A 27,302-nucleotide genomic window follows, 5' to 3' on the forward strand; every position below is an offset into this window, starting at 1 on the left:
ATTTGGAGGATAATTTCTTAACAATAGTTTCTGCAATATATCAACATGAATCAGCCATAGGAGTACATATGTCCCCTTCCCCTTGATCCTCCCTCCCACCTCCCACCCCGTCCCACTCTTCTACGTTGTTGCACAGCACCAGATGTGAGCTCTGCATTGTATAGCAAATTTCCACGGGCTGTCTAATTTTACATATGATAATGTATATGATTTAGTGCTAGACTCTCAATTCGTCCCAACCTCTCCTTCCCCAAGAGACAAGACACTTGTCTTCAAGACACTTCCCTATGTCTCCCTCTCCATTGCTGCCCTGAAGTCATGTTCTTAGGTGCCATCTTTCTTGATTCCATATATATGCATTAATATATGATATTTATCTTTCTCTTTCTGCCTTACTTCACTCTGTATGACAGTCTCTAGATCCATGCATGTCTCTGCCAATGGCACAGTTTAGTTCCTTCTTATGACAATAGTCATGTATGGATGTTTTTCTGGAATTCTCTTCCTTTTTCTGTGATCCACCGGATGTTGGCAATTTGATCTCTGGGTCCTCTGCCTTTTTTAAGTCCATCTAGTGCATGTGGAAGTATTTTATTGTACCCATGTTTGCAGGAAACATTCCCTTGGTGTCTCTAATTTTCTTGAAGAGATCTCTAGTCTTTCCCATTCAGTTGCTTTCCTCTGTCTCTTTGCCTTGTTCACTTAGGAAGGCTTTCTTATTTCTCCTTGCTGTTCTTTGGAACTCCACATTCATATGGGTATATCTTTCCTTTTATGTTTCAGTGTATATGTAGCATATCTTTTTCATTTTGAAAGAAATATTTATTCATTTGGCTGTGCCAGTTCTTACTTGCAGCATGCAGGATTTTTGTTGGGGTATGAAAAATCTTTCCTGTGACATGAGGGCTCTTCATTGTGGCATGTTGGCTTAGTTGCTTCATGGAAGGTGGGATCTTAGTTCCTCCATCAAGGATCAAACCCTAGTGCCCTGCATTGGACAGCAGATTCTTAACCACTCACTGGACGACCAGAAAGTCCTTGTACCACATCTTCTTTATAGGAGAGGCAGTCTTCAGGGAGTTAGCAGATCAAGCAGTGATAAATTAAAACTACATGTAAGCCTATTGCAGAGTCCTTGAAAGATTCTTATGTTCCACTTGTTAAAAGTTTAACTGAGGGGTTCCCTGGTGGCTCAATGGTAAATAATCTGCTTGTCGATGCAGAAGTTGCAGTTTTGATCCCTGCTCCGGCAAGATCTCATATGCTGCAGAGCAACTAAGCCCACAGGCCACAGCTGTTGAGCCTGTGCTCTAAAGCTTGGGAGCCCAAGTGCTAAGCCCACATACCCTAGAGCCCATGCTCTGAAGAAGAAAAGCTACTGCAATGAGAAGCCTGCCACTCGCAGTAACTAGAGAAAAGCCCATGCAGCAATTAAGACCCAGCACAGCCGAAAATAAATAAATAAATAAATAAATATATATATATATATATATATTAAATATATATAATATATATAGCTGAGGAGTCAACAATTGGTTTGGCAGGCACAGAAGGCATGGAACTAGGATACCTGAGACCACAGTGGTGGAGAAAGTCTTAGAACACTTAAAACAGCAATTATTAGGGGAAAATGTACAAGATTCACCATTTTGCAAACCAGAAAAAATCCACTGGAAGGAGTCAGGTGAATGTCAGCTCTCCCTGGAACCCATACTGTTTATACATGATCCTATCTTTGCTGACATCATTCCACCTCCCTAACCAGCCTGTATCCTCTTGGAAGATATATGCTCATGAGTTACTTGTACACCCACAACACTTGCTAAATCATCCTCATTTCATGACGAGTCCTACTGTTTTGGTTGGCCTGGGAGCTTTGTTAGGGAAAGTAAGATAACTGGGTTGAATGACTCTTCTATACATTTATAACACCCAACCTCAGCTTACTTCATATTTCTCTTCAACCATCTCTTTTAACTTTTATATGCATTCTCATCTTACTCCATTTTTTGATCCAAAATATTTCCCATTCTACCTTTAGCCTCCAAACGATGCATTTTGACCACAGAAGTGAAGCTTTAAGGCCCCTCCCCTACTAGGACACTTCCAGTTATTAAAGAGAGACATAGTAGTGTGTTGACACGATTACATAATATTTTAAAATAAAATTTGACAAGTAAGGTATTCTAAGCACCGTTCACATAGCTCTTCTTTTTATTGCCCTCCTTTACATTTTTTTGAATGTTCGCAGTTACTTTTTCTTTGTTTTGTGGGTTTTGGTTATTTTTGGTAATGGGACTATAGAGTCTTTTCGAAACAATTTATTCAGAAAGAATTCGTGTATAATAAATGAACTCATTTTTAGTATACATTTTGATGAGTTTTCAGTCCATCTTAGTTCGTTGTTTCCTAGAATGTCAACATTCACTCTTGCCATCTCCTGTTTGACCATTTCCAATTTGCCTTGATTCATGGACCTAACATTCCAGGTTCCTATGCAATATTGCTCTTTACAGCATCAGACCTTGCTTCCATCACCAGTATCATCCAAAACTGGGTATTGTTTTTGCTTTGAATCCATCCCTTCATTCTTTCTGGAGTTATTTCTCTACTGATCTCCAGTAGCATATTGGGCACCTACCAACCTGGGGAGTTCATCTTTCAGTGTCCTATCATTTTTCCTTTTCATACTGTGCATGGGGGTCTCAAAGCAAGAATACTGAAGTGGTTTGCCATTCCCTTCTCCAGTGGAACACATTCTTTCAGACCTGTCCACCACGACCCATCTGTCTTGGGCAGCATGGCTTAGTTTTATTGAGTTAGACAAGGCTGTGGTCCATGTGATCAGACTGGCTAGTTGTCTGTGATTGTGGTTTCAGTCTGTCTGCCCTCTGATGCCCTCTTTTAGCTCCCAACATCTTACTTGGGTTTCTTTTACTTTTGGTGTATGGTGTATCTTCACAGCTGCTCCAGCAAAGCACAGCCACTGCTGCTTACCTTGGATGTGGGGTAGCTCCTTTCAGCCACCCCTGACCTTGGATGTGGGGTAGCTCCTCTGGGCCGCTCCTGCACCATGCAGCTGCCACTCCTGTGCCACGCAGCAGCCGTGCCTGTGCGAATTTAAGTCAGATGACCATTATATATACTACTGTGGGCAAGAATCCCTTAGAAGAAGTGAAGTAGCCATCATAGTCAACAAAAGAGTCTGAAATGCAGTACTTGGATGCAATCTCAAAAATGACAGAATGATGTCTATTAGATTCCAAGGCAAACTATTCAATATCACTTAATCCAAGTCTGTGCCCTGACCAGTAATGCTGAAGAAGCTGAAGTTGAACAGTTCTATGAAGACCTATAGATTTTCTAGAATTAACACCCCCCAAAAGATATCCTTTTCATTATAGGGGACTGGAATGCAAAAGTAGGAAGTCAAGAAACACCTGGAGAAACAGGCAAATTTGGCCTTGGAGTACAGAATGAAGCAGGGCAAAGGCTAATAGAGTTTGTCAACAGAACACACTGCTCATAGAAAACACCCTGTTCAAACAACACAAGAGAAGACTCTACAAATAGACATCACCAGATGGTCAACATCGAAATCAGATTGATTATATTCTTTGCAGCCAAAGATGGAGAAGCTCTATACAGTCAGCAAAAACAAGACACAATTTGTATGGAAATACAAAAAACCTCGAATAGCCAAAGCAATCTTGAGAAAGAAGAATGGAACTGGAGGAATCAACCCGCCTGACTTCAGGCTCTACTACAAAGCCACAGTCATCAAGACAGTATCACTGGTACTGGCACAAAGACAGAAATATAGATCAATGGAACGAAATAGAAAGCCCAGAGATAAATCCATGCACCTATGGACACCTTATCTTTGACAAAGGAGCCAAGAATACACAATGGAGAAAAGACAATCTCTTTAACAAGTGGTGCTGGGAAAACTGGTCAACCACTTGTAAAAGAATGAAACTAGAACACTTTCTAATACCATACACAAAAATAAACTCAAAATGGATTAAAGATCTAAATATAAGACCAGAAACTATAAAACTCCTAGAGGTGAACATAGGCAAAACACTCTCCAACATAAATAACAGCAGGATCCTCTATGACCCACCCCCCAGAATATTGGAAATAAAAGCAAAAATAAATGGGACCTAATTAAAATGGAAAGGTTCTGCACAATAAAGGAAACTATAAGCAATGTGAAAAGACAGCCTTCAGAATGGGAGAAAATAATAGCAAATGAAGCAACTGACAAAGAATTAATCTCAAAAATATACAAGCAATTCCTACAGCTCAATTCCAGAAAAATAAACGACCCAATCAAAAAATGTGCCAAAGAACTAAACAGACATTTCTCCAAAGAAGACATACAGATGGCTAACAAACATATGAAAAGATGCTCAACATCACTCTTTATCAGAGAAATGCAAATCAAAAGCACAATGAGGTACCATTTCATGCCAGTCAGAATGGCTGCTATCCAAAAGTCTACAAGCAATAAATGCTGGAGAGGGTGTGGAGAAAAGGGAACCCTCTTACACTCTTGGTGGGAATGAAAACTAGTACAGCCATTATGGAGAACAGTGTGGAGTTTCCTTAAAAAACCGGAAATACAACTGCCATACGACTCAGCAATCCCACTTCTGGGCATACACACTGAGAAAACCAGAATTGAAAGAGACACGTGTACCCCAGTGTTCATCGCAGCACTGTTTATAATAGCCAGGACATGGAAGCAACCTAGATGTCCATCAGGAGACTAATGGATAAGAAAGCTGTGGTACATATACACAATGGAGTATTACTCAGCCATTAAAAAGAATACATTTAAATCAGTTCTAACGAGGTGGATGAAACTGGTGCCTATTATACAGAGTGAAGTAAGCCAGAAAGAAAAACACCAATACAGGGTACTAACGCATATATATGGAATTTAGAAAGATGATAATGATAACCCTATATGCGAGACAGCAAAAGAGACACAGATGTATAGAACAGTCTTTTGGACTCTGTGGGAGATGGTGAAGGTGGAATGAATTGGGAGAATGGCATTGAAACATGTATAATATTAAATGTGAAATGAATCGCCAGTCCAGGCCTGATGCATGATACAGGATGCTCGGGGCTGGTGAACTGGGATGACCCAGAGGGATGGTATGGGGAAGGAGGTGGGAGGGGGTTCAGGATGAGGAACACGTGTACACCTGTGGTGGATTCATGTTGATGTATGGCAAAACCAATACAACATTGTAAAGTAATTATCCTCCAATTAAAATAAATAAATTTATATTTGAAAAGAAAGAAGACTGAGAGCTGACTGTGGCCCAGATCATGAACTCCTTATTGCCAAATTCAGACTGAAATTGAAGAAAGTGGGGAAAACCACTAGACTTATCAGTTCAGTTCAGTTCAGTTGCTCAGTCATGTCCGACTCTTTGTGACCCCATGAATTGCAGCACGCCAGGCCTCCCTGTCCATCACCAACTCCCAGAACTCATTCAAACTCACGTCCATCGAGTCGGTGATGCCATCCAGCCATCTCATCCTCTGTCATCCCCTTCTCCTCCTGCTCCCAATTCTTCCCAGCATCAGAGTCTTTTCCAATTAGTCAACTCTTTGCACGAGGTGGCCAAAGTATGGGAGTTTCAGCTTTAGCATCAGTCATTCCAATGAACACCCAGGACTAATCTCCTTTAGAATGGATTGGTTGAATCTCCTTGCAGTCCAAGGGACTCTCAAGAGTCTTCACCAACACCACAGCCCAAAACCAGCAATTCTTCAGCACTTAGCTTTCTTCACAGTCCAACTCTCACATCCATACATGACCACTGGAAAAACCATAACCTTGACTAGACGGACCTTTGTTGGCAAAATAATGTCTCTGCTTTTGAATATGCTATCTAGGTTGGTCATAACTTTCCTTCCAAGGAATAAGCATCTTTTAATATCATGGCGGCAATCACCATCTGCAGTGATTTTGGAGCCCCCAAAAATAAAGTCTGACATTGTTTCCACTGCTTCCCCATCTATCTCCCATGAAGTGATGGGACCAGATGCCATGATCTTCATTTTCTGAATGTTGAGCTTTAAGCCAACTTTTTCACTCTCCTCTTTCACTTTCATCAAGAGGCTTTTGAGTTCCTCTTCACTTTCTGCCATAAGGGTGGTGTCGTGTGCATATCTGAGGTTATTGATATTTCTCCCAGCAATCTTGATTCCAGCTTGTGCTTCTTCCAGCCCAGTGTTTCTCATGATGTTCTCTGCATATAAGTTAAATAAGCAGGGTGACAATATACAGCCTTGACATACTCCTTTTCCTGTTTGGAACCAGTCTGTTGTTCCATGTCCAGTTCTAACTGTTGCTTCCTGACCTGCATACAGATTTCTCAAGAGGCAGGTCAGGTGGTCTGGTATTCCCATCTCTTTCGGAATTTTCCACAGTTTATTGTGATCCACACAGTCAAAGGCTTTGGCATAGTCAATAAAGTAGAAATAGATGCTTTTCTGGAACTCTCTTGCTTTTTCCATGATCCAGCGGATGTTGGCAATTTGATCTCTGGTTCCTCTGCCTTTTCTAAAACCAGCTTGAACATCTGGAAGTTCACGGTTCATGTAATGCTGAAGACTGGCTTGGAGAATTTTGAGCATTACTTTACTAGCGTGTGACATGAGTGCAATAGTTTGAGTGCGGTAGTTTGAGCATTCTTTGGCATTGCCTTTCTTTGGGATTGGAATGAAAACTGACCTTTTACAGACCTATCAGGTATGACCTAAATCAAGTCCCTTATGATTATAGAGTGGAAGTTAGAAATAGATTTAAGGAACTAGATTTCATAGACAGAGTGCCTGATGAAGTATGGATGGAGGTTCGTGACATTGTACAGGAGACAGGGATCAACCATCCCCAAGAGAAAGTAATTCAAAAAAGCAAAATGGCTGTCTGAGGAGGCCTTACAAATAGCTGTGAAAAGAAGAGAAGTGAAAAGCAATGGAGAAAAGGAAAGATATACCCATTGAATGCAGAGTTCCAAAGAATAGAAAGGAGAGATAAGAAAGCCTTCCTCAGTGATCCATGCAAAGAAATAGAGGAAAACAACAGAATGGGAAAGACTAGAGACCTCTTCAAGAAAATTAGAGATACCAAGAGAATATTTCATGCAAAGATGGGCTCAATAAAGGACAGAAATGGTACGGACTTAACAGAAGCAGAAGATATTAAGATGAGGTGGCAAGAATACATGGAAGAACTGCACAAAAAAGATCTTCATGGCCCAGATAATTATGATGGTGTGATCACTTACTTAGAGCCAGACATCTTGCAATTTGATGTCAAGTGGGCCTTAGGAAACATCACTGCGAACAAAGCTAGTGGAGGTGATGGAATTCCAGTTGAACTATTTCAAATCCTGAAGGATGATGCTGTGAAAGTGCTGCATTCAATATGCCAGCAAATTTGGAAAACTCAGCAGTGGCCACAGGACTGGAAAAGGTCAGTTTTCATTCCAATCCCGAAGAAAGGCAATGCCAAAGAATGCTCAAACTACTGCACAATTGCACTCATTTCACACGCTAGTAAAGTAATACTCAAAATTCTCCAAGCCAGGCTTCAGCAATACGTGAACTGTGAACTTCCAAATGTTCAAGCTGGTTTTAGAAAAGGCAGAGGAACCAGAGATCAAATTGCCAACATCTGCTGGATCATGGAAAAAGCAAGAGAGTTCCAGAAAAACATCTATTTCTGCTGTATTGACTATGCCTAACCCTTTGACCGTATGGATCACAGTAAACTGTGGAGACTTCTGAAAGAGATGGGAACAACAGTTTGTTGTGATCCACACAGCAGTCACAGATGGTCACAAAGTGACATATACCAAGTTGGCATACTTGGTTCATGTATTGTCATTAACTTAGTGAACCTAACTAGGAAACCACACCTTTAGAAAACTCAGACACATTAGTATACCAGGTAGAAGAATTACAAACACCATTCCCAAAGAAGGAAGGAAAATGGAGCTTATTTATTTTCCAGTAAATGGGACAATCCTAGTTTATACCTGTTGTGTCGGAGTCCCTACTGCCCTAACATTTCTCTCAGGAAATCTACATTCTCAAGACTATTAAGCTATTGTTAGCTGTCAGAAGTGTATTGTACATTAGTTCTTTAGAATTTTTCAATTTTCACATTGAAAAAACCTGTCAACAGAAATTCCCACTTTCTGACTAGCTTCAGTTCTTGGTAACCAGCGTTCTACTTTCTATTTATTTATTTATTTATTATTATTATTATTATTATTTTTTTACTTTACAATATTGTACTGGTTTTGCCATACATCAACATGTAAGAAACGAATCTCCAGTCCAGGTTTGATGCAGGATACAGGAAGCTTGGGGCTGGTGCACTGGGACGGCCCAGAGGGATGGTATGGGGAGGGAGGTGGGAGGGGGGGTTCAGGATGGGGAACACGTGTACTTTCTGTTTCTATGGGTTTAAATATTCTTTCTTTTTTAATGAAAATGCTTTATATTTTTAAACAACCTTTTAGCATGCCTTGCAGCTTGTGGGATCTTAGTTCTTCACCAGGGATTGAACCCAGGCCCTCAGCAATGAGAACACGGAGTCCTAATCATTGGACTGCTAGTGAATCCCTGGATTTACCTACTTTAGATACTACTTCATATAAGTGAGATCATGCAGAATTTGTCTTTCTGTGACCGGTGAATTTTACTTATAATAATGTCCTTAAAGATTCATCCATGTTGTTGCATATAGTAAGATTTTCTTCTTTTTAAAGACTGAATAATATTACCCTGTGTAATATGTCTATATGTATGTGTGTGTGTGTGCATTCATGTGAGTCTGTTAGTTGCTTAGTTGTGTTTGACTCTTTGTGACCCCATGGACTATAGCCCACCAGGCTCATCTCTCCATGTACTTCTCCAGGCAAGAATACTGGAGTGGGTTGCCATTCCCTTCTCCAGGGGAACTTCCTCACCCAGGGACTGTACCCAGGTCTCCTGCATTGCTGGCAGATTCTTCGGCCTGAGACCCCAGGGAAACCTGTGTATATATGTGCGTGTGTATACATATGTGTGTGTGTGTGTGTGTGTGTGTATAAAACACAATTTCTTTATCCATTTATCTGTTGCTGGATATTTAGCTTGCCCCCATGTCTTTGCTCCTGTGAATAATGCTACGATGAGATCCTGATTTTCATTCTTCTAGGTAAATACTCAAAAGTCGGTTGCTAGATCAGATGGCCATTGCATTTTGCAATTTTTGAGGACCCTTCATACTGTTATCCATAATGGCTGCACCAGCATACATTCTCTGTTTCTCAATAGAAATGCCAGTACTAGTCTTTTTTAAAAAGCGACTTGATAACAATTCTGAGATGATATCTAACTGTGGTTTTCCTTTGTATTTCCATTACAGTTATTGATATTAAGCACCTTTTATATCCCTGTTGGCTTATTTTTATATCTTCTTTGGAGAATTGTTTCTTTAGATCCTTACCATATTTTTAATTGAGATATTTCCTTTTTTAACATGGGGGTGTAGGAATTACTTGCATATTTTACATGTTAACTTCTGATCAGATATGTGGTTCAAAAGTATTTTTTCATTCTGTATATGGCCCTTTATTCTGTTGATGATTTCCTTTGCTATGCAGAAGTCTTTTAGTTTTATGTAATCCTACTTGTCTACTTTTGCTTTTGTTGCCTGTTCTTTGGGTAGAATATCCAAGAAATCATTGCCAAAACCCATGTCATGTTTCCCCCCTATATTTCCTTCTGGTAATTTTAATTTTAGGTGTTATGTTTCAGTCTTTAATCTGCTTTGAGTGGCTTTGTGTTTGTAGTATAAGATGAAAGTCACGTTTCATTATTTTTCATCTATCTATCCAGTGGTTCCCAACACCATTTATGGAAGAAACTGTCTTTCCCCACTGTGTATGTCTGGTACTCTTCTGCCAGATCACTTGACTGTATGTGTGTGTGTGTTTTCTGGGCTCTCTAATCTGTTCCAGTGGACTATACGTCTACATGTAAGTATCATACTGTTTCAATTACTGCAGCTTTGTAATATGTTTTGAAATGAAGTGGTGCAGTGCCTATAGCTTTGTTTCTCATTCTCCAGATTGTTTTGGATATTCAGAATCCTTTGTGGCTGCATATGATTTTTAGGATCATTTTTCTAGTTCTGTAAAAAAAAATGCCTTGTGATTTAGATTAGGGACTTCATTGACTGTTTATATCATTTGGGATTGTATGGCTATCATCACAATTAGGCTTCCAGTTCATGAATGTGGGGTATTGGTCTTCTTATTTGTGTCTTCTTTAATGTTTTTCATCAGTGTTTTCTAGTTTTCAGTGTAGTAGTCTTTCACTTGTGTAATTCATTGTATTCTAAGCATTTTATCTTTTATTAATTTCCTTATGGAGTTTTCATTGTTAGTAGGAAGCATAGCTGTAATGGTTGTCATCAGTGTCTCTGGGTTCAGCAGTAGGAAAACAGGGCAGGTAGTGGTGATTGTTAGTGCCAGGAATGTACACAGGCTCAGCTGTGGGACTGTAGGTGAATGCACAGGGCAGTGGTGTATGCATCGTGGCAAGAGCAGGGCCTGTGTTAGGATCTTGGACTGATCACAGCACACAAGTTCAGTTGCTGTGTCAGAGCTGGTGGCAGGTACATGCCTGGCTTCAGGACCAGGACTGGCTTTGCTGCATCCATGATGGCTGTGCTGAGTTCCAGGGAGGCACTAGTTCTCATGGTTCCTGTTAGGGAGGGTAGAGGGACTCAGCACCAGGAATCTGAGACCTTAAAACCTGTGGGACCTTCTGTTGGGGGAGCTGTGGGCACATGCAGTGGTTATGCTGGCTGTTGGTTTCCTGCACAGCTTTGCCTCATCTTACTTGCAGTACTTGCAGCACTGCTGTGTTGCTGCAACTTCTTAAGTGGACTCTGTCAGAGCTGTTTCACCCACATCTGTCTGTCCAATTGTTTTCATTGTGGGAACAGAGAGTGGGATCTCCTACTAAACCATCTTGCTGACATTACTCTCTATATACATTTTAGAATCAGTTTATCAATTTCTACAAACTTCCTGCTGGCATATGAATCAGGATTGCTTTGAAACTAAAGATCAATATAATTGAAATTTTAACAGTGCCAAGTCTTTCAATATAGAAGCATGGTATATGTCTCCATTTCTTTATGACCTTTTATTTCCCTCAGAAATAATGTTTTGTAGTTTCCATTATCGGAGAAGCCAATGGCAAGCCACTCCAGTACTCTTGCCTAGAAAATCTCATGGGCGGAGGAGCCTGATAGGCTGCAGTCCATGGGGTCGCTACTAGTCGGACACGACTAAGTGACTTCACTTTCACTTTTCACTGTCACGCATTTGAGAAGGAAATGGCAACCCACTCCAGTGTTCTTGCTTGGAGAGTCCCAGGGACGGCGGTCGCACAGAGGACATGACTGAAGCAACTTAGCAGAGGCAGCAGCAGTAGCAGTTTCCATTATGCATATCTTATATATATTAATTCCATACCACATTATTTTTATGTTTTTGGTGGTCTTAGGGATGATATTTTACTTCAATTTCTGGTTGTTTTTGCATGTATGTCAAATACACTTGATTTTTATATATTGAGTTGTAATTTGCAAATATGTTCAACTCACTTTTATGCATAATGATGTTTTTGTAGATTCTTTAGAATGTTCTCTGTATATTATAATTTAGTCTGTGTATTTAGTGTTTTCTGTGAATGAGAAGAGTTTTATTTCTTCCCTTCCAAGTGTACTTTGTTTTCATCTTTTCTTGCCTTATTGCAGTTATGAGAGCTCTCAGTCCAGTGTTGACTAGAAATAGAAAAAAATAGACATTTTTTCATTGTCCTTCATTAAATGTGATGTTAGATTAGGTCTTGTTTGTTATCTTTGATACATTTTATTAAATTGATGGAGTTTTCTTCTATTACTATTGTAATAAGAGGCTTAATGGATGTTGGTTGTTTTCCATTTCTTTTCCATGTTTTGATATTTTATATGCAGTTTACCTCTTCCTTTATAGTCTTTTATGTGGAAGGCATGGTGAGTAGTGGTCTGTTCTGGGAAGAGGCCTTAGAGTCCTACTGGGTTATATTTATGCATTGAATTAGATATTTTTGTAATGCTAAACTATGTTTGCATTCTTGTATTCCTAGAGTAAGCTGACTTTTTCAAACAAAATACCTATTTTTATACATTGTTATACTAGCTTTGCTCACACTTTGTTTTTATCTGCATGTACCTAAAATTAACCCAAACCATTTATGAAAGAATGAAAACTCTTCTTCCCTTGATCGAATACCATGAGTGCATGAGGAACTATGAACAGAGGTTGGTAACACTGTACAAGAGGTGGTGATCAAAACTGTCCCTAAGAAAAAGAAATGCAAACAGACAAAATGATTGTCTGAGGAGCCCTTACAAATAGCCAGAAAATGTACAGAAGCAAAAGGCGAAGGTGAAAAGGAAAGATATAACCATTTGAATGCAGAGTTCCAAAGAATATCAAGGAGAGATAAGAAAGACTTAAGTGAACACAGCAAAGAAACAGAGGAAAACAATAGATTGGGAAACACTAGCGATCTCTTCAAGAAAATTAGAGATACCAAGGAAACATTTCATGCAAAGATGGGCACAGTGAAGGACAGAAATGGTATGGACATAACAGAAGCAGAAGATATTAAGAAGAGGTAGCAAAATACAGACAACAACTGTACAGAAAAGGTCTTAATGACCCAGATAGCCACAAAAAAGGTCTTAATGACCCAGATAACTACCTAGATGTGGTGTGATCAGTCACCTAGAGCCAGACATCCTGGAGTGTGAGGTCAAGTGGGCCTTAGGAAGCATTCCTATGAACAAAGCTAGTGGAAGTGATGAAATTCTAGCTGAGCTATTTAATATCCTAAAAGATGATGCTATTAAAGTGCTGCACTGAATTCATCAGCAAATTTGGAAAATTGAGCAGTGGCTGCAGGACTGGAAGAGGTTGGTTTTCATTCCAATCCCAAAGAAGGGCAGTGCCAAAGAGTGTTCAAACTACTGTTAATTTGTACTCATTTCACATGCTAGTAAGGTAATGCTGAAAACCCTTCAAGCTAGGCTTCAACAGTACGTAAATTGAGAACTTCAGATAGATGTACACTGTGGATATAGAAAAGGCAGAGGAACCAGAAACCAAATTGTCCACATCTGCTGGATCATAGGAAAACAAGAGAGCTCCAGAAAAACATCTGCTTCATTGACTATGCTGAAGCCTTTTACTGTGTGGATCACAACAAAGTGTGGAAAATTCTTAAAGAGATGGGAATACCAGACCACCTTACCTGCTTCTTGAGAAACCTGTATGCAGGTCAAGAAGTAACAGTTAGAACCAGGCATGCAACAAGAGGCTGGTTCAAAATTGGGAAAGGAATACATCAAGGCTGCATATTGTTACTCAGCTTATTTAACTTATATGCGAGCACATCATATGAAGCCAGGCTGAATTAATCAAAAGCTGAAATCAAGATTGCTGGGTGAAATAGCAATAACCTCAGATATGCAGATGACACCACCCTTATGGCAGATAGTAAAGAGGAACTAAAGAGCCTCTTGATGGAAGTAAAAGAAGAGAGTGAAAAAGCTAGCTTAAAACTTAGCATTCAAAAAACTAAGATCATGACATCTGGCCCCATCACTTCATGGCAAATAGACAGGGAAACAATGGAAACAATGACAGATTTTATTTTCTGGGCTCCAATATCACTGTTGACAGTGACTGGAAGAAAAGATGCTTGCTACTTGGAAGAAAAGCTTTGATGAAACTAGATCAGCATATTAAAAAGCAGAGACATCACTTTTCTGACAAAGGTCTGTCTTGTGAAAGCTATGGTTCTTCCAGTAGTCATGTATAGAGTTGAGAGTTGGTCCAAAAAGAAGGCTGATCCTCAAAGAACTGATGGTTTCAAACTGTGGTGCTGGAGAAGACTCTTGAGACTCCCTTGGACAGCAAGGAGATCAAACCAGTCCATCCTAAAGAAAATCAACCCTGAATATTCATTGGAAGCACTGATTTTGAAGCTGAAGCTCCAATACTTTGGCCACCTGATGAAGAGCCAACTCATTGGAAAAGAGCCTGATGCTCAGAAAGATTGAGGGCCCAAGGAGAAGGAGATGACAGAAGATGAGATGGTTGGATGGCATCATCGATTCAATGGACATGAGTTTGAGCAAACTCCTAGAGATATTGAAGGACGGGAGGCCTGGCATACTACAGTCCATGGGATCGCAAAGAGTCAGACATGACCGAGTGACTGAAGAACAACAACAAGGATTATCTACCTCATTAGAACTGACTCAAATGAATTCCTTTCTATGGCTGAGTACTATTACATTATATATAGATAAACAACTTCTTTAACCAGTCATTTGTTGATGGACATCTAGGTGACTTCCATGTTCTAGGTATTATAAATAGTGCTGCAATGAGCATTGGTGTACATGTGTCATTTTCAGTTATGATTTCCTCAGTGTGTGTGCCTGACAGTAGGATTTTTGGGTCGTATTGTAGTTTATTCCTGTTTTTTTAGGCATCTCCATTCTGTTCTCCATAGTGCCTGTATCAATTTACATTCCCACCCACAGTGCAAGAGGGTTCCCCTTTCTCTATTTACTCTCCAGCATTTATTGTTTGTAGAATTTGTGATGATGTCCATTTGACTGGTGTGAGATTATACCTCATTTTAGTTTTGTTTTGCAATTCTCTAATAATAAGCAATGAGCATTTTTTCATGTGTTGGTTATCCCTTGTGATGTTTTCTTTGAAGAAATGTCTCTTTAGACCCTCTGCCCATGTTTTATTATGTTGTTTGTTTTTCTGATGTTGAGTACATGAGCTACTTGTATATTCTGAAGATTAATCCTTTGTCGGTTGCTTCATTTGCAACTAGTTTTTCCCATTCCAAGGGTTGTCTTTTCATCTTGCTTATGGTTTCCTTTGCTGTGCGAAAGCTTTTAAGTTTAACTAGGTCCCTTTCGTTTATTTTTATTTCAATTACTGTAGGAGATGTGGAGAAGGCAATGGCACCCCACTCCAGTACTCTTGCCTGGAAAATCCCATGGACGGAGGAGCCTGGTAGGCTGCAGTCCATGGGGTCGCTAAGAGTCAGACACGACTGGGCGACTTCACTTTCACTTTCCACTTTCATGCATTGGAGAAGGAAATGGCAACCCACTCCAGTACTCTTGCCTGGAAAATCCCATGGACGGAGGAGCCTGGTAGGCTGCAGTCCATGGGGTCGCTAAGAGTCAGACACGACTGGGCGACTTCACTTTCACTTTCCACTTTCATGCATTGGAGAAGGAAATGGCAACCGACTCCAGTGTTCTTGCCTGGAGAATCCCAGGGACGGGGGAGTCTGGTGGGCTGCCGTCTATGGGGTCGCAAAGAGTCGGACAAGACTGAAGTGATTTAGCAGCATGCAAGGTAAAAAAAAAAAGAAGAAGAACCACCAGCTCCACCTTGTGGAGACAGCCGGCACTGCCCGGGCATGGGCCGGCTTCTTACCAGAGTCCTAACAAAACTTGGTCCAGCCTGTGTGTCTCATCACCCGCCCAGCTCCATTTCTAACTTCACCTCCAGAAATCCCGAATTAGCTACATGCCACCATACACCTGGCAGATTGTCACCCCCAGCTGTTAGCCTTGCTCGTCTCTCTGCCTGATACACCTACTTACTCCTGCCTCATTCTGAGTCGGACACGACTGAAGCAACTTAGCAGCAGCAGCAGCAGCAGCAGCAGCAGCAGCAGCAGCAGCAGGAGGTGAGTCACTGAGGATCTTTCCATGATTTATGTCAAAGAGCTTTCTCCCTGTGTTTTCCTCTAAGAGTTTTATAATTTCTGGCCTTACATTTAGGTCTTTAATCCATTTTGACTTTATCTTTGTGTATGGTGTTAAGAAGTGTTCTAATTTCATGCTTCTATAGTACATGTAGTTGTCCAGTTTCCCTAACATCACTTATTGAAGAGACTTTTTTCCATTGTACCGTCTTGCCTCCTTTGTCAAAGATAAGCTGCCCATAGGTGTGTGGGTTTATGTCTCAGCTTTCTATCTTGTTTCATTGGTCTATGCTTCTGTTTTCTGCTAGTACCATACTGTCTTGATGACTGTAGCTTTGTACTATAGTCTGAAATGGGGACGGTTGATTCCTCCAGCTCCATTCTTCTTTCTCAAGATTGCTTTGCCTATGATAATTCTTTTGTGTTTCCATATGATTTGTGAATTTTTTTGTTCTAGTTCTGTGAAAAATGCCATTGGTAATTTGATAGGGATTGCACTGAATTTGTAGATTGCTTTAAATAGTTTACTATTTTCACAATACTGATTCTACCCTTCCAAGAATATGTTATAGCTCTTCATCTGTTTATGTCATCTTTGATTCTTTCATCAGTTTCTTATAGTTTTCTCTATTTAGCTTGTTTGTCTCCTTAGGTAGGTTTATTGCTGGGTATTTTATTCTTTTTATACCAATGGTGAATGGAATTGATTCTTTATCTTTCTGAGTATTGATTGTTAGTGTACCGGAAGTTGAGGGATTCCTGCATATTGATTGTTTTGTTCAACTTTACTAAATTCACTGATTACCTCTAGTAAATTTTGATGGTATTTCCAGAATATTCTATGCATGGTATCATGTCATCTGCAAAACAGTGAAAGTTTTCCTTCTTGTTTCCAGTTTGGATTCCTTTATTTTTGCTTCCTCTCAGATTGCTGTGGCTAGAATATCCAAAACTATGTTGAACAATAGCAGTCAAAGTGGGCACTTTTGTCTTGTTTCTGATCTTAGAAGAAATGTTTTCTGTTTTTCACCATTGAGAACAATGTCTCCTGTTGTTTATTATAGTCAGGTAGGTTCCTTCTATGCTGATTTTCTGGAGCGTTTCTATCATAAATGGGTGCTGAATTTTGTTGAACAGTTTTACTACATCTATCAGTCAGTCAGTTCAGTCGCTCAGTCATGTCCGGCTCTTTGCAACCCCATGGACTGCAGCACGCCTGGCTTCCCTGTCCATTACAAACTCCCAGAGCTTGCTCAAACTTATATCCATTGAGTCGGTGATGCCTTGCAACTATCTCACCCTCTGTTGTCCCGTTCTCCTCTTGCCTTCAATCTTTCCCAGTGAAAGGTTGTTGCTTAACCATGAAAAGACACCGGGATTCTTGGTCTCTGAAGGAGAAGAATTTAATCCAGGGCCAGAGACAAGGCTTGATCACTCAGAGCTTTTGTGCAATAGAGTTTTATTAAAGTATAAAAGGGATAGAGAAAGCTTCTGACATAGACATCAGAAGGGGGCAGAAAGAGTACCCTCTTGCTAGTGTTAGCAATGGAGTTATATACTCTCCAATTAGTTATTACAGTGAATCAAAAGAATGTCTGGAGGTTGTAAAGACATCACTAGACTACTTCCATAATTTACATTTAAGATAACAGGATTAGCCAGAAGGTTTTTTTCAGAGACTGTCCTCAAGCAGGATACATTACTGTTATATAATCCTAAGGAGTGTAGAGGGAAAAAAAAGTTTGTCCTTTCTTCCTCCTTGAGAGTTCCAGACCCCTCTCTCCTTGGGAACCCCTGGACTTCTTATCAACCTGCCTAGGAAATGACTCTCTCACCAGCATCAGGGTCTTTTCCAGTGAGTCAGTTCTTCTTATCAGGTGACCAAAGTATTGGAGCTTCAACTTTAGCATCAGTCCATCTAGTGAATATTCAGGACTGATTTTCCTTTAGGATGGACTGGTTGGATCTCCTTGAAGTCCAAGGGACTCTCAAGTCTTCTCCAACACCACAGTTCAAAAGCATCAACTCTATGGTGCTTAGCCTTCTTTATAGTCCAACTCTCACATCCATGCATGACTACTGGAAAAGCCATAGCTTTGACTAGATGGACATTTGTCAGCAAAGTAATGTCTCTACTTTTTAATATGCTGTCTACGTTGGTCATAGCTTTTCTTCCAAAGAAAAGCGTCTTTTAATTTCATGGCTGCTGTCATCATCTGCAGTGATTTTGGAGCCCCCCAAAATAAAGTCTGTCATGGTTTCCATTGTTTCCCCATTTATTGGCCATGAAGTGATGGGACCAGATGCCATCATTTGATTTTTATCTTTTAATTTGTTAATATAATGTATCACATTGATTGATTTGCATGTATAGACATATCCCTGCCTCCCTTGTATATACTTGAGTTGATCATCGTGTGTGATCCTTATTCATTTTAAATATAGCACTATGTACATGAGCATCCCAAACTCTCTGACATCCTCCCCAGTGGCAATAATACGATCATTCTCTAAGTCCATCAGTCTTCTGTTTTGGAAATATGTTCATTTGTATCACTTTTTTTTGATTCCACATATTAGATGTCATAAGACATTTTTGCTTCTCTGTCTGATTTACTTCACTCACTATGACAGTCTGTAGGTCCATCCATTTTCTACAGCCTTTCTACCCTTGAGTGTCTCTGTACTGTTCTCCCCCATCTCCTCTATAGAGCTCCCAGTTGATGAAAAGCCAGGCCCCTTCCAGGCCATTATCTCTGGGCAGTTGCACAATCAGCTCTGCACTGCTGCTGCCTCTGTGAACTTATCTCAATCTTTCTCTCCTCCCTGAATACCTCCTGTCTGCTTCTTGACCAGAGCAGGTGTGCTCGTGCTGCAGGGCCTCTTGGTGTGGTCCCTCCTTAACTGGGAGGCTCTTCCTCCAGTGGTTGCTTGATTCATTCCCTCATCATCAGGAGTCTTCAAGTATTGCAGGGCATAAAATTTCCTCATATCTTGAGTCCTCATATCAAAGGTTACTGCCTCCATCCTCCCCCTCACCCCCACCCATGGTTGTCTGTCTTCTCCCCCTGCTTCATCTTCCCCCAGAGTGCTTTTTCCCTTGGGATCACTGTCTTTCACTTCCTCTTACGTGATGAAGAGCAGCAAGAGAGCGAGAGCTGTGCTGTGTGCTGTTGCATCCCAAGGACCAGGAGAGGGTCCAACATTGGGTAGATGTTGTGCGATGTTTGTTAGAATAATTGCAGGAGGATTCCATTTCTCTGTAGTTGATAAATGAGAGTATTTTTAGTTCTACTTGCTATAGATATGCTTATGAATATTGCCTAGAATTAAATAAATAAGATAAAGTTTTAAAATGTTTGGTTAGCCAGAATCAAGTAGCTTTTGGCTGGAGGAACCTGGCTGTTCTTTCTCTGAGTGAACTTCAGGTTTACTGAAGACCTGAACTGAAGTTGGGATGCAAGGTATGAGCACAGTCAGAACCCTATGCCAAATAGGATTCACATCCGGTAACTGCTCTTGGCAAAGGTGCACCAAGTACTGAGCTGTAGTATCAGCTGACCACCGTGAAGCCCCTCCTTGCCAGGGCTCCTACTGCCTGGGCGCCAGTGCCCTGAAGTTCACCCCCAGAAGGGATCAGGTGGCTGTAGATGTGTCTAAGAGGTTCCTGGGCAGGAAGGTGAACACCCCAAGGCCCAGGCTGCACATGCTGACTCTTTTCTTTTGGGGCAGAACTTTCATGTGGTGGGACACCTGCCATGCATCCCATGACTACTGTCCTTCAGAAGACACTGCCCCCAATGCCCTCTGCAGCTCTGTGAGGAGAAGAGCCAGGGGCTGGAGTGCTGAGTAACACAGGTGGCTGCTCTGGATCTAGCCCAGTTCCCTTCCGAGGGTGCCACAGGATTGTCTGAGACGTCCCTGAATTGTGGGGACATTTGACAAATTCAGGGCAAAGATGTGGTCAGAGTCAATGGAATACAGCACATATAACCCTTTCTTAATGCAAGTTGTTTTTTTAAATGTATTTTTAATTGAAGCATAATTACTTTACAATATTATGTTGGCTTCTGCCATACACAATGGCTCAGCTGTAAACATACACATTTCTCCTGACTCTTGAACCTTTCACAATGTCCCACTCAATTCTATTCCTGTAAGTGGTCATAGAGTACCACGTTGAACTCCTTGTGTCAAGTTGTTTTTCAATAAAATTTTGATTTGGAATAATTTTTGATTTATAGAAGAATTGAAAATATTTGTCAAAACTGACAAGCAACTTCGGAGCATTACTTCTAACTTAACCTCACATATTATGGGGATTTCACCAAGTTGTCCATTAATGTGTCTTGGGTTTCAGAATTCAATCCACAACCTACACACACTGCATTAATTGTCATATGTCTCCAGTGTTCTCTGCTCTGTTGAGTCACTCATTCTCTCCTGGTAATAGCTTACATGTATGGATTCGGTGATGTGTTCTTGGTCTCCAAAGGAGAAGATTTGACTCCAGGACCAAAGACACAGTCCCAGTCACTCAAAGCTTTGTGCGGCAAAAATTTTTATTTAAAGTGACAGGACAGAGAAAGCTTCTGACATGGATATAAGAAGGGGGTAGAAAGAGTACCCATCCTCACTAGTTTAAGCATGGCATTACATACTTCTCAACTGGCTGCTGAGAACAGATAAATAGAATACCTCGAGGTGGTAAGAGTTTCACCAGACCCTTTCTGAAGGAATACATCCTGAGGTAACTTCAGCACAAGATTGGCCAGAGAGCATGGGTCCTGGGAGGGAGTATGGTTCCCTACAACTTCTCTGGGTGAGATATACTGTTGCTGTGTAATCAGGGGTACAAGTCTTGAGTAACAGGTTCCCAGACAAGATTTGTTACAATTATAATAATTAACATTGACTTTATAATCATTAACATAATCAAGAACATTTCCCTGTTCATAGGTTCTGGACCTAAAGAAGGGCCAGTTCTTGGGTGAGATACATTGTTGCACAAGGCTTAAGGAAAGCATGAGGGAGAGTGTTCACCTCCTCCTTAAAGGGCCCTGGACTGCCTAAGCTTTAAGGGTCACTTATGGGTCTGTCATGGCCTTGGCCGTCCCAGGAGGACTGGCTAGGGATGGTAGAAGGACCTCAAAGCTGAATTTGTCTGCTGTTGTATAGCAGACAAATGTAGAGTGGAGGAAGAAATAGCAGCTCTTTCTTGCCTGGAGAAACCCATGGACACAGGAGCCTCATGGGCTACAGTCCATGGGGTCACAAAGAGTGGGACACGACTGAAGCAACTGAGCATTGCAGAAAGTGGGGTTTAGACTTTGGGTTTTGAGGAAGACACCACAGAGGTGAAACACCCTTCCTGTCTCCTTACATCAGGGTACACGTGACAGCTGTGTGTCTTACCACTGAGTGTGTCAGCTTTGACTATTGATTAACACTGTGTTTGTTAGAACTTCACTGTTTTCCCCTTCTCCTCCCCTCTTCTTTTATTTGGAAATGAGTTACTATGTCAAGCCCATGCTCAGGGAGTGCAGGGCAGTATGTTCTCCATCCTTGAGGGGATAATCTGTCTGTATTATTAGGGATGTTTCAGTAAGGAATGATAGTCTCTTCACCCACATTATTTTAGCCTAGTTTTCCAGAAAAACATCTGTTTCTGCTTTATTGACTATGCCAAAGCCTTTGACTGTGTGGATCACAATAAACTGTGGAAAATTCTGAAAGAGATGGGAATACAAGACCACCTGACCTGCCCTTGAGAAATTTGTATGCAGGTCAGGAAGCAACAGTTAGAACTGGACATGGAACAACAGACTGGTTCCAAACAGGAAAAGGAGTATGTCAAGGCTGTATATTGTCACCCTGCTTATTTAACTTATATGCAGAGTATATCATGAGAAAGACTGGGCTGGAAGAAGCACAAGCTGGAATAAAGATTGCTAGGAGAAATATCAGTAATGTCAGATATGCAGATGACACCACCCTTATGGCAGAAAGTGAAGAGGAACTAAAAAGCCTCTTGATAAAAGTGAAAGTGGAGAGTGAAAAAGTTGGCTTAAAGCTCAACATTCAGAAAACTGGTCCCATCACTTCATGGGAAATAGATGGGGAAACAGTGGAAACAGTGTCAGACTTTATTTTTGGGGGCTCCAAAATCACTACAGATGGTGATTGCAGCCATGAAATTTAAAGATGCTTACTCCTCGGAAGGAAAGTTATGACCAACCTAGACAGCATATTGAAAAGCAGAGATATTGCTTTGCCAACAAAGGTCCATCTAGTCAAGGCTATGGTTTTTTCATTGGTCATGTATGGATGTGAGAGTTGGACTGTGAAGAAAGCTGAGCGCTGAAGAATTGATGCTTTTGAACTGTGGTGTTGGAGAAGACTCTTGAGAGTCCCTTGGACTGCAAGGAGATCCAACCAGTCCATTCTAAAGGAGATTGGTCCTGGGTGTTTATTGGAAGGACTGATGCTGAGGCTGAAACTCCAGTACTTTGGCCACCTCATGTGAAGAACTGACTCATTGGAAAAGACTTTAATGCTGGGAAGGATTGGGGGCAGGTGGAGCAGGGGACGACAGCAGATGAGATGGCTGGATGGCATCACCGACTCGATGGACATGAGTTTGTGTGAAATTCCAGGAGTTAGTGATGGACAGGGAGACCTGGAGTGCTGTGATTGATGAGGTTGCAAAGAGTCGGACATGATTGAGCCACTGAACTGAACTGAAGTGTTCTAGGTCTTTGATGTGGCATGTGAGCCTTCTCTTTGCAGGGCACGTTCTTTCTAGTTGCAGCAGGAGGGTTTTTAGTTGTCCCAGGTCAGGTGGGAGCTTAGTTCCCTGACCAGCTGCTGCTGCTGCTGCTAAGTCACTTCAGTTGTGTCCGACTCTGTGGGACCCCAGAGATGGCAGCCCACCAGGCTCCCCCGTCCCTGGGATTCTCCAGGCAAGAACACTGGAGTGGGTTGCCATTTTCTTCTCCAATGAATGAAAGTGAAAAGTGAAAGTGAAGTCGCTCAGGCGTGTCCGACTCTTGGCGACCCCATGGACTGCAGCCTACCAGGCTCCTCCGTCCATGGGATTTTCCAGGCAAGAGTACTGGAGTGGGTTGCCATTGCCTTCTCCTCCCTGACCAGAGATTGAACCAATTACCATGCATTGGAGGGCCTATTCTTAACCACTGGACCACCAGGGAAGTCCCCATTTATTTACTTAATCATTTGTTTGTATCAGTATGGACTCAAACATATTACTTTATACTTTGGGTATCATCCAATACTGTTATATATTTTGTCTGTCAGACCGTTTCTAGTTTGGCCATTGGGAGCATCTCACACTTCCCTTTAGAGTTTCAAGGTCCATTTCATCTTGTTTTTGCTAACAAACAGCTCTCCTAGCGTGGAAGTTTGATTTTGACATTGAGAGGGTTTTCAAGTGTAGAATGCCACCTCTGATGGCCCAGCCCTCTGGGCCTTAGGACTCCTGTCCTCAGTGTCCTGTAGGGCTGTGGACCTCAGAGTCTCTGATGTATGAGACAAACCACACAACCTCACAGCTGCTCACTCATGTTTCTGGATAGACTGTGCAGTGCTAGTAGTTCTTGAGACCAGCTTCACTGATGGAAGAGGATGAGACAACCAGAAAGGGCAAGTCTGCACCACTGGGGGTCCAGAATGTTTCCAGGAACTTGTTTCCTTAAGTGTTTGAGAAAAGTTGTGGCATGATTAGAATTTATCAGAATTATCAGTGCTGGAGAATATCCATCTGGTCCCAGGTCCTGTGAGTTCCTTCTTGGGAATGATTGGAGGCCAAGGCTGTTGTCCAGCAGTGCTCAGGGCCTTGTCTAGGGTCTGCAGATTTTAAGATATTTGATGATTCAGGAAGACCCAACTCCCCATTTTTATCTCCAGGACTTAAGCTTTGGATAAAAGGGAGGATTCTGGGTGACTTTTTTTCTACCTGAGGGTGGCGTAGACCTATCCTTGGCCCTCCTGTGATTCTATCTGCTCAGTGTGGGAGAGTGTTGCCTCAGAACCAGGATAGGCTGGGGGAAGGATGACCAGAAAAACAGGTCATGGTTGGGGCTGGGCAACAGAGCATTTGGCTCCAAATGAGTCACTTATAAATATCAACTCCACTTGATCTTTGGCAAAGATGCTACCACAAAATCCCCCTGAGCACTGTTCTCAGAACAGGATGGGCTTCCAAGTAAACACCCCAAGGTCCAAGAGAACCACCTTTGCCACAGGTTCTTGGCCACAGGCCCGTGGTCCTCCTGGGAGGGATGTGGGTTGGGCTTGGGGAGCTAGTGGTTTATAATGCCGCAGAAACCCTGCCCTGAGCAGAGGACTCCAGCTGCCGCCATAATGAAGGGAGCACTGCTTGTGCTGACCCTGCTGGTGACCAGAGAGCTGACCTTCAAGACGACTGACGGTAGGAAGGAGATTCCAGATGACCCTTCTGATCCTTGCCCTTTGCCATCTCACTGCATCCTCCACAGTCCTGTCCAAGCCACTGCTAGGGACAGATTCCGAGGGCAGCTGACACATCAGTGCCCAGGAGCCCTGCAGAAATTCCTTGAGCCTGTCAGTCTTTGAATGTAGAGGGTGGTGTGGAGCTGGAGAGAGCATTAGCTGTGCAAACCCTGGGGAATATTTTGTTGGGGGCATTGGTGCTCATTGGGAGGGAGAAAGAAGGCTGATATACCCAGGGATGGTGGTCAAGGGCAGAGGGGTCTCCAGGGCTCACCCCTCTTGCTGCTCCCTCTGCTGGGAGGTTTTCTGTCTGGGATGTTAAGCAGTCCTGGGAGAGGCCGGGTCTCTGTGGGAGATGATCCTGGAAGCTTTGGAGATGTGGCTTCCTATCAAGTGGTGGAAACAGGAACCTCCTACTCTAGTTATTCTTTGACAAGATGTTTTCTGTCTTTCCTTCAACGGAAGCCTGCCCTGTGTTTTATGGCGGGGTTGCTGCGCTGTTCCTTGGAAGCGAAACAGTGTTGAATTCAACGCTCGATTTGGTTGATTCTACTGATGAGGAAAAGGCTGCCTTTGGAAAAGTCCAGGATTGCTTCAATGAGGCGGGATTTGATGCCAAGCTGAAAGTTGTAGAAATCACGGTAATTTACTCTCCTGACCCTGACTCTGCCCTGCCCACTCACATGCATAGTGTGGTATGCCACATGGGAATAGATCATGCAGTCATGGGATATGTGACAGACAAGATCTATAAGCAAGGAAGCACATAAATCTTTGCTCCACCCTGCAGCACCTGTAATATGCGAGGGCAGTCCACGTACACATCCAGCCTCTGTTGTTGCCAAATATGCCCACAGCATGTGAATCAACTCACACACAGAATAGGGTTGCGAGGCCAAGTGTGGTGAGGCGGGTGATTGTTTTTTTCCTCAGTGAGTGGAACTAGCATTGGAGCAGTAGAATTTTACTGTTTGGGAGGAAAGGAAGCTTTCAGTTCACACACATGTAGGAGTCATGTCAGTTCTACTTTAGGAATATTGAAAAGGAGCCCCTGGCTTTCGAGTCTTTTTCCAGCATGGGACTCCCTGGCTTTGTAAGGTTTCATCACCTCCTCTTGTTCCCACTGTGTGGGCCTTGACTCTGGCTCAGAGTCCCATTTCCACTGACATGTCTACAAGCCTGTTTTTCCACTGTGGTGTTTTGGTGCCTGAGGCTCCTGAGCAGGCTTCTCGGTACCTGTGACTGCTCACCTTGGCTAGCAGTATATCTCCCGAAGAACCATTTTCCTTTATACTTCTTGTCAAAAATACTGGAGATTTTGGACAGTCTGTCTCAACATTTTTTCCCTCAAATTGTCTGTTCAAAATGAGAGGTTTTTTTTGCAAACAGTAATGCACATAATAGGAGCACACAGAGCACATGGGTTTGTTTACAACACCTGCATGCACATTAGTCCACTCAGCACACCTGACAGAAGAGGCTCAGGTGCAGGAGGTGTGACCCAAACCCAGGCTCCAGCACCTTACTCCTCCCTCAGGACCCACCCCGGCTGTGCCCTGATGACCCTTATTATCTCCTCCTCTCCCTGGGGTGGCTGGTTGCTAGATTCCATCCTGACGCCTGTGCCTGGGCTATTAGGGAGCCACCCTCCCCCTGGTCCCTGATGGCAGCCTCCTCTCCATTGGTGGGTCTGTGGGCAGAGTTTCTTGCTGGGGAGGGAGCTGAATCCCTGAGGGTATAGCATGTGGTGATGCTGGGTAGACAGGATAGCCCTGCTGCGGGCTCAGGTGTTGTCCCTCCTCCTCCTACTCCCTCCCAGGGTTCCATCGTCTTTGACAAGGATTGCACTGGCTATCAAGTGTCCACGGTTCTGAGCAGTGTTTTTGGAATAGTTCTCAGTGCAGTCTCTTTGGTGAAATAGTCTTTGCCAGTGATGCCTGGTCTGCGCTCCATGTGCCACCCTGTTCTTCTCAACTGAAGCTGGAATCCTGACACCTGTCCCACCCATGTGGTCTCTATCAGGCTTACTCTAATAAAATCACTGCAGCATTGCTCAGTGTGCCCAGAGTCTGTCTGCTGTGGGGAGGATGTGAAGCAGGAGGTCTTGGGTGATGGTGAGAGTGACCCATGTGGTTACTGTGGGGAGTATGGGGACTGGGATCAGACAGAACAAGGTAAACCTAGGCCCTGTCCTGACAAACTGTGGAACCATGGGCAGGTTTATTGTAACTTTCTCAAGTCATTCTGTCATCTGCTAAATAGGGGCTGTGTATGAAGATTAAGCGAAAGAAGATATAGGTAACCCTTGTCATCATAGGCCTGGAAGGATACAGCTGTTGTTTGTGGCCATAGATAGCATATCTCACTCTGGTCTTTAGCACGGTGGCAGAGCCTCCAGTCCTTTAAGTGTCCTTTCAGTTACTGGTGAGTGACTCAGGAGATGCCCTGAGCAAGCTTGTGACAGGTCCCCACTTCCTCCCAGTGGCATTCACCATTTTCTAATTGTTAGGTGGGTGACTTTTGAGGAGCCAGACCTTTTGTTTTCAGGGACACTGTTGTTTCTGGGTTCTGCCACGGGGACCAGGACCTCCAGGAAGTCTTGGACCAGGAGGAAGGAAGTGGATGGAAGAAGCTACCCAAGCGGGAATGTTGTTTCCATGGAAACACCTCATGCTGTGAAGTGTGAATTACTGGATGTGCCACATGAGTGAGTGTCCCGAATGCCCCAGCCTAGTTCTAGGAGCATGAAATAGGCAGCTGCATTACCAGTAGGACATTTGTGAAGATACAAGGAAAGGACTAGGTTTTATCCTAGCATCTAGGCCTTTGTCAGATTACTCTTAGCATGACCCACAAAAAGAGTGGCACTACTGGTAAAATGTCTCTACCTTCTGGCCAAGCAGGTCACATTCTGGGAGCTG

The 27,302-nt window shown here is 42.5% G+C and overlaps 1 protein-coding gene across 1 annotated transcript; it reads left to right on the plus strand.

Annotated features, from left to right (window-relative positions):
- The first annotated feature begins 23,837 nt into the window (after positions 1–23,837).
- On the plus strand, positions 23,838–26,435 carry LOC133229861 (secretoglobin family 2B member 2-like). Its single transcript, XM_061386627.1, has 3 exons — positions 23,838–24,340; positions 24,847–25,022; positions 26,201–26,435. Exons 1-3 carry the CDS (start codon positions 24,226–24,228, stop codon positions 26,300–26,302), a joined length of 393 nt encoding a protein of 130 aa, XP_061242611.1. The 5' UTR covers positions 23,838–24,225; the 3' UTR covers positions 26,303–26,435.
- The last annotated feature ends 867 nt before the right edge of the window (positions 26,436–27,302 follow it).

The sequence above is a fragment of the Bos javanicus genome, chromosome 18 (genome assembly GCF_032452875.1).
Source record: "Bos javanicus breed banteng chromosome 18, ARS-OSU_banteng_1.0, whole genome shotgun sequence".
Taxonomy (NCBI): Eukaryota; Metazoa; Chordata; class Mammalia; order Artiodactyla; family Bovidae; genus Bos; species Bos javanicus.

Excerpts from the sequence above, each read along its gene's own strand:
- LOC133229861 (XM_061386627.1), top strand. The coding sequence starts at position 24,226 with ATGCCGCAGAAACCCTGCCCTGAGCAGAGGACTCCAGCTGCCGCCATA. Across the intron at positions 24,341-24,846 it reads GACCTTCAAGACGACTGACG|CCTGCCCTGTGTTTTATGGC; the intron begins GTAGGAAGGAGA and ends CTTCAACGGAAG. Across the intron at positions 25,023-26,200 it reads TGAAAGTTGTAGAAATCACG|GGTTCCATCGTCTTTGACAA; the intron begins GTAATTTACTCT and ends ACTCCCTCCCAG.